This window comes from Osmerus mordax, chromosome 22 (genome assembly GCF_038355195.1).
Source record: "Osmerus mordax isolate fOsmMor3 chromosome 22, fOsmMor3.pri, whole genome shotgun sequence".
Lineage (NCBI taxonomy): Eukaryota > Metazoa > Chordata > Actinopteri > Osmeriformes > Osmeridae > Osmerus > Osmerus mordax.
In genome coordinates, this window is record NC_090071.1 from 4,396,680 (window position 1) to 4,413,813 (window position 17,134).

Below are 17,134 nucleotides of genomic sequence, written 5' to 3' on the forward strand. Positions count from 1 at the left end.
TAAAAGTTCTGATGATATTTTCTGACTCACACACAAAGCCATGCTCCAGGGCCTAGTAGTCACGGTGGGTTGGTTTCTGTACCAAGATATGGACCATTCTTAACAGCTGGACAGGACAGGACTACCATCCTTCAGCAGACCGCTAAGGAAGCATGTGTGGGAATTGACAAACAGACAGTCAGACTGGCAGGCAGGCAGAAACACAGGCGGACAAACTGCTCAGAAAACATGTTTTGATTCTAACAGACAAACCAATTGACTGACGGAAAGACACAGACAGGCAGTCAGACAGGGATACAGACATGTGGGCAGACAGATAGACAGACAGGCAGGCAACAAAAGGAAAAGCAGGCAGGCAGACATGGGTAACATGGGTAACTCCATCCGCTGCCCAGAGCTCTGCCCCAAACCGGACTCAACACAAGTCTTCACCTCACTGCATGACTACCCCTGTCGCACCCTCGGAGACTTGACCCTGCGTAAGGGAGACAAGCTGGAGGTGATCGCTGAGACGACTCACTGGTTATACGTCCGTAGGACCAGGGAGGAGGGACACACGGAGAAGCAGAGTGGTGATGAGGCCAATATCCCTGACCCGGAGCAGGGATACGTCCCTCGGATTTTTGTCAGACCTCTACACAGTTTGGAAGCACAACCGTGAGTGTGTGTTTGGGTTAGTCTATTAGTGTGTGTGTTCTTATGTTCAGGACAGTCTATTACTGTAGTGTGTGTGCATCTGTGCTCAGATAATTTATCTGTGCGTGTGTTTGTGTTCAGGAGAGTCTATTAGTGGGCGTGATTTGAGGACAAAAAGTTTGAAGGTTTTAGAAGTGATGCCACACGTTGCCATTGTCACAGTGGAGGTATTGCTGGAATGCTGCTACGTGTTCTGTTTTTATCAGTAAGAGAACAACAATGTGTGTGTGTTTGTGTGTCCCTGTGTGTGTGTGTCCCTGTGTGTGTGTGTGTGTGTGTAGTTGGTATTTTGAAAGTGTAACCACCCGTCTGGAGGCTAAGCGCTGTCTTCTAAGACCTGAGAACTCCGAGGGGGCCTTTCTTGTGTCAAAGAGGCGGGACAACCATAAATATTTCCTGTCAGGTGAAAGAAAAACACTCCAGCTACCAATCCAGTCACACTGAGACACCACAAAGTCCCTTCACAAGGAACAATTTTACTTTCTAGCTTTTTAAGGGTTCTTCTATTGTAGCTGAAGGAGAATGTTGTAAAATATGTTTTAAGAACACTTTTTAGGTTCCAGATAAAGTAAATTACAAATAATATACTAATACATTATAACATAACATTATAGGAATCTATAATCTGTGTGTGCCTCTGCAGTGAAAAGTGGAACGGTGGCCAGACACTACAAAATCCAGGAAGGAGAGGGTGGAATGTACTTCCTGGTTAAGAGGAAAAAGTTCCAGAATATAATAGAACTGGTAAAATCCTATTCTAGAGACCCTGATGGACTCTGCTGCCGACTAGAACAGCCCTGCATACAGGTTGGTGGACATTTAAACTCTGGACCATAGCCACAATCATAGTCTAACTCAAAGCCCATGTTACTGTTACTAAGCGTGGCTATCCTTCCTCCTTGGCTTATTTTTTTCAAACTCGAGCTTGAGGAAAGGCTGGAAGTTCAGTGTGCTTTGTCTAAAATTGGACGTTATTTAATAATGTTTCCCATTGCAGGTTTAAATCATTGTTAGCTGACATTAAGATGGCCTTTTGTCTCACCCCCCTCTTTTGCAGTTGGACTGTCCCACGGTGGCCACTCTCTCCTATGAGGAGCAGTGGGAGGTGGAGCGTACCACTCTAATGTGGGTCGATCGCCTGGGCAGTGGGGAGTTTGGGGAGGTGTGGAGTGGACTCTGGAACACTACCACTCCTGTGGCTATAAAACAGTTTAAAGGTATGGTACCATGTGTATGTGTGTGGGTAAAAATGTGTGTATGTGTGTTTTATTCTGGGAAAAAACTGTGTTTTCCGCCTCTCCCCTATACTCTCTTCAAGCGTAATTTTTTTTCTCAAGCTTCCTCTCAGTCTCACACCTCCACTCTGTATCTTCTTTCTTCCTACATGGGTCCCCTGTGTGTGTGTGTGTGTGTGTGTGTGTGTGTGTGTGTGTGTGTGTGTGTGTGTGTGTGTGTGTGTGTGTGTGTGTGTGTGTGTGTGTGTGTGTGTGTGTGTGTGTGTGTGTGTGTGTGTGTGTGTGTGTGTAGAACTCAGTGAAGATATCCTGAGAGAGATTGAGATCATGAAGGGGCTTCATCATAAGCGGTTGCTAAGGCTGTACGGGGTCGTTACCACGGGAGAACCTGTTTGTATCATCACAGAGCTGATGATAAATGGAAGCCTGAGCAAGTTCCTCAAAGGTAAAACACACACACACCAACCCCCCAACCCCCCCCCCCCCCTCCCATACACACACAGGATTTTGTGGGATTCTGAGGAAAATATGTGTTTGTATTACTGGCATCACTGAAATGTAACATAACTCTGTCCAGTTTGTGAATGGTGAATGATAATGACCAGAAACTTGGCATCTGTTATATCCAGAGCACAGACAGATTGGAGACATCCCCTTCACCCTCATGCTGGACTTCGCTGTTCAGGTACAGAACATCTCCTCGCGCTCCCTCTCCAACACACAGCGTTAGACCCTTCATGGCTCTTCCAGTGTCTTGTTTTGAGATGGAGGAGGAGTGGAAGCTCTTGAGGGAATCATAGATTGGGGTGACATTCAGTTCGCCTTGTGTAACTCAGTCAAACAGAATCTTAACACTGAAAAGAGGATTTATTGTTGTGTGTTGTGTTCAAGAGAACTCATCTAGGTATTTACATCACTCTCCGTTTCAAGTTGCTCACGACACCTACGCTGTCTATCCCTCTCTCTCCCTTCTCTCACCCTCCTCCTTTTCCTTCTCCTATTCCACCTCTGCTCTCCTCTACGCCTCTTCTCCGCTCCCTTTTTTCCTCCTCCTATTCTCTCCATCCTCTTCCATCCTCCTCATCCTCTGGTGTCCAGGTCTCAGAGGGCATGGAATATCTGGAAACCAAAAAGATAGTTCACAGAGACTTGAGAGCAGATAACATTCTGCTGACCGAGATGCTAAGCTGCAAGATCGCTGATTTTGGTCTATCTCAGTTCACTTTCGCTGGGGACGAGAAGGTTTTCAAAGGTAAGCCTTGTGTGTGTGTGTGTGTGTGTGTGTGTGTTTGTGTGTGTTTTTGTGTTTGTGCTAATGTGGGTGTGCTTCTGTAGATACAAAGGTTCCTCTTAAGTGGATGGCTCCTGAGATCTTCAGAGGGGAGCCTTACACCAGTAAGAGTGACGTCTGGTCCTTTGGGATTCTGTTGATGGAGATCATCACATATGGAGAGGAGCCCTATCTAGGTACACACACACACACACACACACACACACACACACCACACACACACACACCAAACACAATAGATACACAGCTGACATACACAATCCTTGTTTTCTCATACAGTATTTATTCAGTGTGTGTGTATGCTGACAGAGTTGACTACGGCGATGGTGGTTAAGAGCCTTGTAAAGGGGTACAGGATGCCATGCCCCCCCTCCTGTCCCGCGGACTTCTATGACATCATGGATCTCTGCTGGAGGCCAGAACCCTGGCTGAGACCAGCCTTCCTGAGCATCATCCACAGGCTGACAACCCTGGCCCCAGAATCCCTCACTGCACTGGAATAAAACCCTCCAGCTCCATAATGCACCGTGGCGGTAGAGACTTCCAGTGTTTAATATGAACCGTTGAATGGTTGCATGAAGTGAACGGAAGATGAGACTATGGTGGGGCTGCTTTGGGGGACTAAACCAAGATCCCCAGGGCATTTAATCCCACTGAGCAGAGGGTTTAGAGACCAGTCCTCATCACCATGGAGGCCAGCCTGCACGAGACACAACAAAGCCGATATCATCTAAAATCCACCACAGCTCTATAAAAAACAATGTGGTTTTCCATCATGGAATCGTACTGGCATACAACACAAAGCTGTGAATTGTAACTGTGAATGTTTTAAAATGGATTTGTTCAAATTCTACTTTATGATTGATTGTTTTGAACATGTTTTGAATTTCCTTTGAAATTATTAAGGGAACTGAATTGAATCAATTAGAAAATTATACGAGACACTAATCTTGGAAGTTAATGCATCAATAGTTGTATGTGATTGCAACATCTCTGCGCAGTTAGGGGGCAGTGTATCTACACAAAAACAGCTGCCTGTTCTCTTTCAACACCGTTGAAGCTGTTTGAGTCATGTGAGTATTCCTGTTAGGTACTTCTTTTGAGGAAGAAATATTCTTTGCTTGGAAATCCTTCCTTGTCTGTCTCTCTTTCTGTGCTTTCGTCCACCCTCATGCACTCACCCTGACACTCCCTACCAAGATGCTAAATCTGGTCCAGATCAGACTCACGTAACGTAACCTAAATCCCCAAAGAACACACACAACCATACACACTCTCTATTTCACACACACATCAGACACAATCTCTCTCTCTTGTGCTCTCTCTCCCACACACACACACACACACACACACAGGTGGGGGATTAGAGTGACGTACGACTGTCTCTTCTGGGGGACTGAGCCACTTTGAGTGCGCCAAAAAGGTTTTCCTTTCACAGCTCCAAACAAACATATTTACAGTATATAATACAGCAATGGTTGCCTACCATCCCCCTGTGTGGCCTCGTTCAGTTAGACTAACCTCCTGTATCATCTACTTTGTGGAAGTGATGAAATGCAGTGTCTTGCCTCTGTATTCAGTGGGTTTACATGTAATACATCGCACTGGCAATTAAATCAGGATTTCTTTTGAGGTGTGTGATACATTTTGTCATGTTTGAAGGCAAAACCTTGTTACCTATAGTTTGTTTCAGCCTCAGTAGTAAGATCTACTTGGGCCCATACATACAGTATGTCAGAATATCTGGCAGCAACACAGTATTTACATGAATACACTTTATTTTGTTTATATGATAAAGTACATGACATCACAATCATCATCTCTGACTGTACACAGTGCACCCTTTGTATTGGTCCCCTAGGGACGATTGACAGCCAAACACACCAATAGCAGCATTTAAACACGATGGTCAGCATCACCAGTTCTGACTGAATTACTCATCCCCAAAACAATGGACACTCGTCCACTGTCCTCCAAAATATTTTTTGCCAGATCTCAGATCTCAGCTTTACAAGGTTTTTCTCTCGGTTTATAAAGTGTAAATATAAAACTACAAAAAAATAGATAAGTGATATCTACTCCACTCAAATATTTTCTCTCCATTCCCTCCCTCTCTCCGTCTCTCTCTCTTGTCTCCATGGATACAGTAAGGCATTATCCCAGGAGTGGGGCTGACTCTGTGATTACTGTCGGACGCAGCTAAGCACCAGCATCACATGGGAAGTACCTGCGTCACATGGCCTTACGCAACCCTGCACGAGGTGCTGGTGAATGCACGGAGCTTTGATTATGGGGTGCGTTACCCAACCTTAAATCTGAAGTGTGCTTTAAAGCCACATAACACTCCCTTCGACAAACACAACCCCAACCCTGACTGAGGAGGTTGGGGGAGGGTGCACGTTTTGGATGTCAAGCGTAGGGTCGTTGGATACAGTCCGACCACCAGAATCCTCCAATTAAAAAGGTCCCTGAGAATCCAACATTCCGCACAATATTACAGCTATAATGTTGATTAGTAGAAGATATACATGTTATGTTACATGTTTTACTTTGGAATACATGTATTTGCCCTAACGGCTAGTCTCATAGATGCACACGTCATGTGTGAGGCTATTAGCCATATACCCTGTGGTCCATAATTTAGCTTATCCTTAGTATTAATTATTTAAAAGTATACTTTTCTTCGGTTAAATCAGACTCATTCACAAATAAATACATCATACAGTATGTAATATACATCCTTTCCAAAAATATAAACAAATACAATAATACATAAATACAGCTTTCTAATAGAAATACATGATGTTTATATGGTTTGTTAAGTTTCAAGTTTCAATATGTAGTTGTTTTTTTACAAAGCCAGCCTCTCCTATAGAAAACATGGTTTTCTGCCAGGACAATGTCCACCTGTAGATTTATCCCTGAACCAAAACTGGAATTATAAAGTGCTTTAAGTGGTTTAAGAGTCTGTTCTGTGCAGATTAAGGTTCTAGTTGATCTAACCCCTCAGGTGAGGATTACGGTTCTAGGGTGTTCCAGTTTTGACCGACATGCTCCGTAAAGGTAAATAGTTGTCGCGGGTTGCCGTTGTCGTGGTAAAGTTAGAGTTCCATGTCGTCCAGCTCCAGGTCGCATTCTTTGGGTGTGCGTCGTTTGGACCGGGCCGGAGACCGACTCCTCCTGTGACCTTTGCCCCCGGCGCCCTCACCGGTGGACACAGACACCATCTTGGGTCCTTCCAAGGTAGTTTCCTGGTCCCCTTTGGGGGTGATAGGGCGCAGGGGGGAAACTGGGCTCTTGGGCTCTGGGTACACAGCCTCCATTGAGCCAGACTGGGACTCCACTGAGGTTTTGGTGAACTGGTGGTGGATGAGATGGCCCTCTGTCTCTCTTCCTTTATCCTCCTCCTCCTCCACACAGTGTTCCTCCAGCAGGCGTTTGGCATCCATGTCTGAGTCCTCAGCATCTGCCTCCTCCCCTTCCGTTACACACTGAACACACGTCACTTCCTGTTCCTGTGGGAGACAACACAGCAAGGGAAACAGGTTTAGTCTTAAAGTGGACAATGATACCATTTCAGCGTCTAAATATCTTGCAGGAGAGAGACAGGTCTTTACCTGAGGGGCTGCCACTTCCTCCTCTGACCCCTCCCCTTCCTGTGCCTCTGCCTCCTGCCCCTTCCTGTCCTCATCTGTCTCAGTGTCCCCTGTAGCATCATCCTCTGCCTCTGCAGAAGCCCCGACGTTACCATCCACATCTTCCTCAACAGGAGCCTCCTCCTCTTCCTCCTCGCCCGTTACTGCAGCGTCCTCTTCCTTCACCTCATCCTCCGTTTCATCCATACCCCCATCTTCGGCCTCTGCTCTGCCTTCGTCTTGTTCGCCATCCCCTCCTTTCTCAGCCTCTATCTCTTCCTCCGCTCCCTCGGCCATGTCACCTTCCTCCTCTCCACCCATGCCCTCTTCCTCTTCTCCCTCATTCTCTCCTTCACCCCCTTCTCCCCCTGTCTCCTCCTCTACCTCCTCTCCCCCAGTCTCCTCCTCCACCTCCTCTCCCCCTCTCTCCTCCTCCACCTCCTCTCCCCCAGTCTCCTCCTCCACCTCCTCTCCCCCAGTCTCCTCCTCCACCTCCTCTCCCCCTGTCTCTTCCTCACCTACTTCTTCCCCCGTGTTTTCTTCCTCCTCCTCCTCCTCTTCCTCAGGTATGGTGGCGTCTATGATGACGACTGGTACAATATCGTCCTTCGTCGACTCCTCCTCTTCCTCCTCTACTTCCTGCAGCACCTCCAGGTTCCCCGCCTCCTCTGGGGTGTCCTTGCCGCTCTCCTCCCTACACAGAGGGGGCGCTACAGACTCGGGCTCTTTCCTCCGCTGCAGGATTTTCCTCAGGTCAAACTCCATGATCACTGGTGCAGTGACGACTACAGCCTGCTCTTTGATTGGCCGGGCAGCCAACTTCTTGCGTATGCAAGCATCGCACGGGCAATACTCGTCCTCGCTGCGCTGGTCACTGAAGTCGGCACCTGACGTCCCGTCTCCGTCGCTATGGGAGTCTGGGTTGTGGTTCGGGCTCACAGATTGCTCCTTCATGACCTTCACATAAAAAACAAACACAACTTCATTTTAACAATGGAAGTCAAACCACTGTCATTAGATAATGATATTAAATTCAGTCGTGGTGACAGATTAAACAAACCCCCCTCACCTTCAGCCTGCGCCTTCTCTGGTCTGTCATGGTTGACTCTCGGGAGAGGTGTCCTGCCTGGGGAGGCCTCGGGGTCTTCCCCCCTCTCCCCGCCCGCCCCTGGATCTTCCTCAGCTCTCGGTCGATGCTGCTCTGGATGCGCTTGCTCACCTCGTCCCTCAGCTCCGAGATCATGGCGTCCAGGAGGACATTGTCGTCCAGGTCCCAGCGCACCTTGAAATCGACCATGGCGTCCGTGTAGTGACCCATGAACTGCTTCTCCAGCTTCTTCAGCAGGTTGAGCACCCAGGTCGGGTCGGGGTCCTGGGAGACGCGCTTGGACAGCGGCGCCCGCACCACCGAGGGCGGGGTGCCCGAGCTGGTGTCTTCTGGGGTGTCTCTCTCGGTGTCGGTGGGGGACTTGTAGGCGGAGCTAAGCTCATCAGACGAAGGGGTCTCGGTGGCCTTGGGGCTTTCGGGGGTCTTCAGAACCTGGCCGTGCTCCTGGAGAGGGTCAGGGGTCGCTTGCTTATCGGGTGTGCTGGCATCCTCTCCTGGGTTGCTCTGCTCGGTGTCTGGAGTAGCCTGGTCTGCTTGTAGCTCTGTGGACTCCATATCTCCTTCTCCTCCCTCCGTCTCTCCTTCTCCCTCTGTCCCTTCCTCTGCCTTTCCAGCTCCTTCATCCATCTCTCCTTCTCCTTCCTCTATTATGGTGGTGACCCTTTCCTCAGGAATCTCTCCTTTCTCTGTGGTTTCGACCCCCCCATTCCCAGAACCCCTGGACCCTGCGGACCCCCCAGAGTACACCCCGGAGGACGACGTGGGAGGGGTGACCTGGTCCTTGCCTCTGTCCCTCCCCTCCCGTGGGTCAGTCAGCCAGAGAGACTGGAGGATGTCCATGAGCTCCGAGTAGCGCTGCTTGCGGTCCTTGTCCGCATTCGGCCCTGCGTCTGGGCCCGAGGGGGGGTCTATGAGCTGGAGCTGGGCCAGGCAGTCCAGCAGGCCTTTGGCTGAGGTGCTCAGCCGACGCCCATGCACAGGGGACACCTGGAACACAAACAGCAGGAAGATAGAGGGTGAGAAAACACGACTGGAGCCTTTCTGCAGATTCAGAAAACGTTACTGTCCATCAAGTTTTTAATGGAAATGATCCTTCATACAGTAGAAATGGAAAATAAAACAATACAAATAAACTGACTGGACTGAACATACATGTCTAGTCCCAAACATCCAAAGCACTGATCGAATACTGTTGAGGAATGTGCGGTGTGCGTTTTTACCTCAGGTAGACTGTGACAGCGGTCCAGACAGGGACTCAACAGAACCTTCATGACCGAAACAGATGAGTAGCTGTTCCTCGGCACTGATTCGCTGCTGTGACACAGCATGGTGGAATGTGGCAGCGCCAGGTCAGTGACAGTTCTCTCTTCCTCCTTCATCTCCTCTTCTTCAGCTCCTCTCTCTGCCTCCTCAGTCCCTCCATCTCCTTCCACAGCTCCTTCCTTCTCCTCCGCCTCCTCCTCCTTCTCTTTCTCTTCTGGATCTTCAGGCTCATCCTGGGGTTCTTCCGCCGCTTGCTTTACTTCCCCTTCCTCGTCTTTCACTGCCTGTTCTTCTTCCACTTCCTGTTCTTCTTCCATGTCCTGAGGGACCTCCTGCTCCTTCTCTTGCTCTGTGGTCCCCTCGTCTTCTTCATTCCCACCCTCCTCCCCCTCCCCTCTCTTCTCCATCCCCTCCCCTCCCTCGTCCAGCTCGTCTCCAGGTGTGTATGCGCCGCCGCCGTCAGCGGGGATGCTCATCAGCCAACCACTGACCACCTCGTTGGGAGACGCGTTAGGCAGGAAGGCAGGGGTCAGCTCCAGCTCCGCTTCGTTCTCTTTGGGCTTCCTGCTGCTCCTCCCACTCCGCTCGCTCCTGGCCTTGTCGTTGGCCCTCTCGGAGGCGGAGCTTTGGGGGCGCGTGCTGGCCAGCGTTTCCCTCAGCAGGTCAGCGGCGGAGAGCGAGTGGGAGAGGGCGCCCTCGCTGAAGTTGTCCACTGATTTCCTGGGCTTGCTCTTATTGGAGGAGGCTGAGCTGGGTCCCGAAGCGTCTGGGGTTTCGTTCACGGTCGTGGCCTTTGTAGATTTTGTCGACTTGGTAGTGCGGACACTTCCGTTATCGCTGCTGGTGTCCAACCTAATCTTTTGACCCTTGACCTCCAGGAGGCCACAGCTGCTCTTTGACCTCTCTTGTCCTTCGCTCGCCGTCTGTCCCCTGGTTTTGGAGCTGGAGCGGGCTGAGGCTGCAGACGAGGGCCTGAGGCTGTTCTCACAGCGAGCGCTGGTGGCATCTCTCGTCTCAAGCGTTGCTTGATTGGAGGGTTTAGGGCTGACCTGTGAAGCTCTGGAGGGGGACTTGCTGCGGACCCTGGCGCTGGATGATGACATCACCGATAGGGCCCTGGTTTCAGTGGTGTCTACCTGGCTGCCTGCTTTGCTTTTAGCTCTCACTGTTGTGGCAGTTTTTACACTTCCTGTATCTAGGTCACTTCCTGTGGTGCTGGGGATGGGACTGGTGACTCTTGCTTTAGGGCCGTTGGGTGGCTTCGGAGAAGCAGCCTTTACAGTCCCATTACTGGTAGACTTGTGAGATTTACTGGACTTGACTGAAGCTTTAGACTTATCAGACAAGGCGCTAGGTGCCCTCTCCTCTGTGATATCTTCTTCGTCATCCCTCCTGTCTTCAGATGCTCCTGTTGTTTCGATGACAGGTATGTCTTCTGCTTTAGGACAAGGAGACAAGGCCCTTGCACTGACGTTAGAGGTAGACTTGTGAGATCTACCAGACCTGACAGAGGCTTTAGACTTAGCTGACAGGGCGCTAGCTGCTCTCTCCTCCTTCTCTCCCTCTTCATGCCTCTGTTCTCCATCTCCTTCTGCTTCAGTTGTTTCAATGACAGGAATGTCCTCCGGGTTAGGAGTGGGAGACACCGCTTTTGCACTTTCCTTACAGATGGACTTGTGGGACTTGCTAGACCTGACAGAGGTCGTAGACTTAGCAGACAAGGCGCTAGCAGCCCTCTCCTCTGCCCCGGACATTTCTGCCTCCTGGGGTCCATTGGGGGTCTTGGCTCGGCTCTTACAGGAAGTGTGCGTCCGAGCGGAGATGTTGGACTTCCCACTGTCAGACAGGCTTTCTGAGGCCGCAGCTTCCTGTGTCTGCTCCTCGGGCAGCTCGATGGACATGGACGTCGTGGAGGTGCGGCTTAGCGGCCTCTCAGCGGAACTGTCTCTGCCCGATTGGCTGTCCCGATTGGCTGACGTGAGCAAGTGTTTGGACGCGGCTGATTGCACACTGGCGGCCCTTTCTTGCTCCTCCATCTCCTCCCCTTCTTCCTTCCTCTCCTCCTCTCCCTCTTTAGGAGGTGCTTTTGCAGCTCCGCAGTGACATTTGTGGGACCTGGTAGTAGCTTTGGAGCCAACAGACAAGGAGCTGGGGACTCTCTCCTCTGTCTTCCCAGGGCTGGGATCAGTCTCCTGGACCGGGGGTTGAGGTGTGCTGGGGGAAGGAGCTGGAGGTTTGGGTGTGCTGGGAGTATTAGGGGCGCGGGATCTCTGCGCGGGGGAGGGAGACCCCTCTCTGCGAGGGGTCTTGCTGGGGGAGGGAGATCTGATGGATTTGGATGTTCTGGAGGTCACTGATAAGGCACTCTGCGCCCGCCCTTCTGGCACCTCCAGAGGAGTTTTGATCTTCTGTGATGAGCTGGTTTTAGCTGAGAGGCTGCTGGCTGCTCTGTTCTCTGTTCCTCCCTCTTCCTGTCCTCCCGTCGTCTCATTGGCAGGGACCTTTGGAGTCACAGCTCTACAGGTCGACTTGTGGGACCTCGTTGACTTGGCGGATGTTTTAGACGTAGCTGACAGGGCGCTGGCTGCTCTCTCCTCCTTCTCTCCCTCTTCATCCCTCTGTTCGCCCTCTCCTTCTGCTTCTGCTGTTTCAATGACAGGAACGTCCTCCGGGTTAGGAGTGGGACACGCCGCTGGTGGACTGCTGTTACAGGTGGACTTGTGCGACCTGCTGGACTTGGCTGACACTTTAGACTGAGCCGACATGGCGCTTGGAGCCCTCTCCTCGGGTTTCTCCTGTTCATCTGCCTGTTCGTCTGCTCCTGGAGGGCAGCTAGGCGACACCGATTTGGCATGTCCATTACATGTAGACTTGTGGGACCTGACTGAAGCTTTAGACTTAACAGACAAGGCGCTAGCTGCCCTCTCCTCTGTGTCTTCAACGACAGAATCTGGTCTTGGAGACTCTGCTCTCTCTGAAGCCTTGGTAGATCTGTGAGAGCGACCAGACCGGGCTGAGAGGTTGGACTTAGCAGACATGGCACTCGCTGCTCTCTCTGTGGTGTCTGCCTCTACTTCAGCAGTGTGATTCTCACAGTTAGACTTGTGGGATCTTGTGGATTTAGCAGATGCTTTAGACTGAGAAGACAGGGCACTCGCTGCTCTTTCCTCTGTCTCCTCTCCTACTTCCTCTGTTTCCCCTCCTACCTCTACTGCCTCCTCTCCTGCTTCCTCTGTTTCCCCTCCTACCTCTTCTGTCTCCTCTCCTACTTCCTCTGTCTCCTCTCCTACTTCCTCTGTCTCCTCTCCTACTTCCTCTGTTTCCCCTCCTACCTCTTCTGCCTCCTCTCCTGCTTCCTCCGTTTCCCCTCCTACCTCTTCTGTCTCCTCCCCTACTTCCTCTGTTTCCCCTCCTACCTCTACTGCCTCCTCTCCTGCTTCCTCTGTTTCCCCTCCTACCTCTACTGCCTCCTCTCCTGCTTCCTCTGTTTCCCCTCCTACTTCTTCTGTTTCCCCTCCTACCCCTTCTGTCTCCTCTCCTGCTTCAGGAGTTTGAGAAAGAAGAGATGGCGCTCTTCCACAGCCAGTGCAGATAGACTTGTGGGATCTGCTAGACCTGACTGAAGCTTTAGACTTAACAGACAAGGCGCTAGCTGCCCTCTCCTCTTCTACCTCCTTATTTTTCTCTTCTTTTTCCTCTGCAGGGTCATCCGCTACTTGACAGCTTGGTGAAACAGCTCTTCCACTGTCAGTACAGGTGGATTTGTGGGACTTGCTAGACCTGACTGAAGCTTTAGATTTAGCTGACAAGGCGCTAGCTGCCCTCTCCTCTGTGTCTTCAACGACAGAATCTGGTCTTGGAGACTCTGCTCTCTCTGAAGCCTTGGTAGATCTGTGAGAGCGACCAGACCGGGCTGAGAGGTTGGACTTAGCAGACATGGCACTCGCTGCTCTCTCTGTGGTGCCTGCCTCTACTTCAGCAGGACTGTTATCATCAGGTCCATCATCGTTAGACTTGTGGGGTCTCATCGACCTGACAGAAGCATGAGACTTAGCAGACCTGGCGCTAGCTGCTCTGTCTTCTTCCTTGTCGTTTTCTTCTTCTACCAGGGGCTCAGGTGGGGTGGTCTCTGGTGCCTCTGTTGGCGTGTAGGAGCGAGACCTCTGGGACCGCACAGACTCCTGGGACATGGCGCTGGCCACTCGGGCCTCTGTGTAGTGTGATGTCACGGAGAAACGACCGCATGCAGTGCAGTTGGACTTGTTGGAACCCTGGGACGCGCCTGACACGTCGGACCCCTCCGACCCTTCCGACATTCCGCTGGCCCCCCTCTCTCCTTCAGCATCATCATTGGGACTGTTGGCGGCCGTCGGGTGGGAGCAGCGTGTCTTGCGGGAGGTGTTGGAGGCTTGGCTGGCCGAATCTCCGGATGTGGGCATTCGATCACAGCCTCCGCAGTGTGGACACACACTGGACGAGCCAGAGAGCCCAGTGTGTGTGGACAGGCCGCTCAACGGCCTTTCCTCCTCTTCATCGTCTTCGTCGTCCGCTCCCTCTCCCTCGTCCGGACTCGGGGTCCTGGCCTTGTTGGAGCGGCGAGAGGCCTGGCTGGTTCTGGACCGCGCGCTGACCGGGCGGTCTTGCTCCTCCTGAGCGGTTGCTGACTGGGGCGCGGCGGCTCCACAGAGGCAGGAGGAGACTGCTGAAGCAGCCCTGCCGGCTTCCCCCTCCTCTCCTGCGGCCCCGCCCGGGGGCGTGGCTGCCGGGCTGGGGGAGGCCCTGTGGCTGTGCTTCCTGTGTCTGGAGGAGTGGGCGGAACAAGCTCGGCTGGGCGGTTGTGGGGTCAGGCGGCAGGGCGTTGGCGTGGGGTCGTTGCTATGGCAGCAGCGAGACACGCTAGGGGGAAGGTCCTCGTCGTCCAGGTCCTCCTGCAGAGCATGAAGTATGTGGGAGGAGTTACTGACCGCCGAGAACGGACGCTCCTCCCTCTCTGACATCATCAGCTCGTTGCCGTGACTCGGGCTACTTCGCTTCCCTCCTCCTCCCTCACTCTTCTCCTCCTCCTCGCGGTGGCTGCACGGATGGAGGCCGTCGCAGGCAGTCATCTCACTGCGGCTGCAGCACCTCCTGACGGTGCAGACCACCCTGGTGTCTCCGTCTCGCTTCACCTCCACCCTGCGCTGCACCTCCTCCGTCACACACATCTCCTCCTGCAGCACGTGGCCCGGCTCTGCGCCCCTGCCTCCCCCCGAGGGCTCCGCGCGCCGCCTCACCAGCCTCTGGGAGTGGCAGGAGGAGGAGGAGCTGGAGGAGTGGGTGTGTCTGACTGTGGAGTGGGTGTGTCTGGAGGTCTGCAGCGGCATGGCCGCAGCTTTGCTGTGGGCGGGGTTCTCCCATAGGTCGTAGGGCTGGTCCTGACGCTGGTAGCAGCAGGGGCAGTGGCTCTCCTCCAGGGGGCGCTGTAGAGGCTGGGCCACGTACTCTACCGCCTCCGGGTCACAGGAGCCCGAGTCGGAGCGGCTCTCTGATTGGCCCTGTGGCAGATATGGGGGCTGGGTCTCCTTGAGGGAGCAGCAGTCATTGGTCAGAGAGTCCGATGGGGACTTCTTGATCTGTGTGGACCAATGCAGGGTCTGGTCATTCTGGAGACGGAACCGCACCCTCATCTCCACGGAGAGGCTGCCATCTTTGTTGACCAGGACACGCTTCTCGATGTCGTCGTTCATGATGGCGGCGTGGGCCTGGTTCTGCGGGTGGGAGTGGGAGTGGGAGTGGGAGCAGGTTCCGAGGCCGTTGGGGAAGGACTTCTCAGAGGAGAGGGAGTAACGTGTGGAGCGGTTGGAGGAGTCGGAGCGAGGGTGGATGATGCTCTTCTTGGTCTCCAGACCAAAGTTAACTATGGATTAACAGAAATATATGAAAGGGAAAGAGGGAAAGAGAGAGATCATAAGAAAACCACAGTGAACATTTGACTTCATTGTGCTTCACCCTGACCCCTGACCCTTGACCCCTGACCTACCGTTTTTCTTGCTCTCATGCCCCTCACTGCCCATGCTGGTCCCCGAGCGGGGGGCCCCGTGGACTGGGGAGCGGGTCCCATTACCAGGCGTCCTGGCCCCGTTGCCGGGCGTCCTGGCCCCGTTGCCGGGCGTCCTGGCCCCGTTGCCAGGCGTCCTGGCCCCGTTGCCGGGGGTTCTTGGCCCCAGCCCTGGAAGCTTCTCATCAGAGCTCTTCCTCAGGAACTCCACCAGCAGGGGGCTGAAGGGCTCGCGGCCCACACACACCAGCACGCCAGGGCACGTCAGCAGGCTCTGCACGCTGTCAATCTGGAACACGCACGGAAACACACAAACACACAGACAAGTACACACAGACATTGGACACATGTAGGCACACAAGTACGCACACAAGTACACACGCAAACACAGACACATGGGCACGCACACGTTAAAACATAGTATTAACTCAAATAAAGAACATGGTACAGATGCTATCAGACACAAACTTGGCTGGCAAACAAAACACATACTTCACGCACAAAAACGGACACCCGGACACCGATCCCGTACCTTACGTCCCTCCATGGTGTAGAGTTTCCTGATGTGACACTGCATCAGCTCCGAGACCTCTTCCAGGAAGGCCCTGAGGCTGTGAGTGGACCGCCTCCCCAGCACCACACTGCGCCTCACCCCCGGGTCGCTGTTCTTGACCAATAGCACGCGCCGCTGCCGATGAGCTGGGTGGTGTGTGGGCGCCGCGGACGCAGCGGGCGGGCCATCGGGCCGGTGTGGCCGCCGGCCATGATGATGCCAGACGGCGGGTCGTTTGCCCGCCAGCTCCATGTTGATTGGCTTAGCCTGCCGCCTGTCGGAGCAGAGGTAGCACGCGCCGTCCTCCAGCTGCTCCAGCTGCTTGATGTTGTGGGTACCGCGGGGCGTGGTCACGGTCCGCACGCCAAACGGCAGGGGCACCTGCACAGACGTGCAAAAACACACGCGTCAACACAGGAACACGGGAACAGCTTAAAACTGCATCAGAGGAAAGACAAGCTGGAGGAATCTGCAGGCAGTCTGGCAGTTCTGAGAGGAGCTCCCGGGTTAGTCTGACCTTCTGTGAGAGGTCATCCAGCAGGGCATCAAAGCATTTAAAGCTGCGTTTGTGGATCGCCATCCTGACCCCCCCAAACTGGTTGTCGCCGCTTTTGTAGAAGGTGATTCGCTTAGCCGGGGCGGCGGAGGTCACATGGGCGAGGCGTACGGAGGGCGGAGGCTGGGGGAGCGGTGAGGCATCCTTAAACGGGATGTGGTTGTCCCACAGATCTGCCGGGGCTGACTGCATACTGCCCTCTCACACAGACCTGTACACACACGCAAACAAAAACATCTTAATTTAAGTCAATTTATGAAGAGAATTGTTGACCAAACTAACAAAATCCTACAGGGTAGTCCAAATGTTTAATCTCTTCACATTTCCAAACCTGTACAGTTGGATGTAATTACACTCACACAAACACACACGCTGTTCTGTAATCTGTAATCAGGACATCAGAGCGTTTGACTGGGGATTCAGGATAACATTGAGCCAAGTAGAGCTTTGATCCAGTAATGATGCTGCTCTCTCAGTCTGTTAGCCTGGTTAAATCACCCAACATATGCTAATTAACAACACACCAACCAACACCACTGTAGAAAACCACATATTATTATGATATATATATGATGATATTTGCTAAAATGTCCCAACTGTCCAGGTATGAAGAGAGAGAGAAACCAAAGTTACTTGAACAGTTTTTGGACTACTGTGGGTGGTTTAACTTGTCAAGCACCATTGTGGTATTAACTGTTCTGTTGTTTGTCATGTCACTGTGATTTTGTATTGTTACAACATGGTTTAACTCGTGTATTTC

The 17,134-nt window shown here is 52.4% G+C and overlaps 2 protein-coding genes across 3 annotated transcripts; one reads left to right on the top strand and one right to left on the bottom strand.

The window, feature by feature from the left end:
• Positions 1-48: 48 nt before the first annotated feature.
• Positions 49-4,838, top strand: si:ch73-340m8.2 (tyrosine-protein kinase Src42A). Of its 2 annotated transcripts, none has more exons than XM_067260336.1 (9): positions 49-657; positions 978-1,099; positions 1,340-1,503; positions 1,754-1,913; positions 2,224-2,376; positions 2,561-2,616; positions 3,030-3,183; positions 3,267-3,398; positions 3,502-4,838. In XM_067260336.1, exons 1-9 carry the CDS (start codon positions 362-364, stop codon positions 3,723-3,725), a joined length of 1,461 nt encoding a protein of 486 aa, XP_067116437.1. In that variant the 5' UTR covers positions 49-361; the 3' UTR covers positions 3,726-4,838. The 2 variants fall into 2 exon arrangements, with proteins under 2 accessions (XP_067116437.1, XP_067116438.1); XM_067260337.1 differs by having other exon boundaries at positions 3,532-4,838.
• A 1,485-nt stretch (positions 4,839-6,323) lies between these two features.
• Positions 6,324-16,566, bottom strand: rp1l1a (rp1 like 1a). Its single transcript, XM_067260964.1, has 11 exons — positions 16,336-16,566; positions 15,798-16,199; positions 15,400-15,554; positions 15,248-15,339; positions 13,288-15,124; positions 9,186-12,339; positions 8,682-8,952; positions 7,927-8,567; positions 7,380-7,814; positions 6,840-7,163; positions 6,324-6,737 (listed from the first exon to the last, which is right to left on the bottom strand). The coding sequence occupies exons 1-11, from the start codon at positions 16,564-16,566 to the stop codon at positions 6,324-6,326; spliced, it is 7,956 nt and encodes a 2,651-aa protein (XP_067117065.1).
• Positions 16,567-17,134: the final 568 nt, after the last annotated feature.

Bases quoted from the DNA above. Each gene is read 5' to 3' on its own strand.
- si:ch73-340m8.2 (XM_067260336.1), top strand. From the start codon at position 362: ATGGGTAACATGGGTAACTCCATCCGCTGCCCAGAGCTCTGCCCCAAA. The intron at 658-977 runs GTGAGTGTGTGT...GTGTGTGTGTAG, and splicing joins CACAGTTTGGAAGCACAACC to TTGGTATTTTGAAAGTGTAA. The intron at 1,914-2,223 runs GTATGGTACCAT...GTGTGTGTGTAG, and splicing joins GGCTATAAAACAGTTTAAAG to AACTCAGTGAAGATATCCTG.
- rp1l1a (XM_067260964.1), bottom strand. From the start codon at position 16,566: ATGCAGTCAGCCCCGGCAGATCTGTGGGACAACCACATCCCGTTTAAG. The intron at 7,815-7,926 runs GTGAGGGGGGTT...TTTTATGTGAAG, and splicing joins AGAGAAGGCGCAGGCTGAAG to GTCATGAAGGAGCAATCTGT. The intron at 7,164-7,379 runs GTAGGTGAGGAA...GGTGGAGAGGAG, and splicing joins AAGAAAACACGGGGGAAGAA to GAAGGTGACATGGCCGAGGG.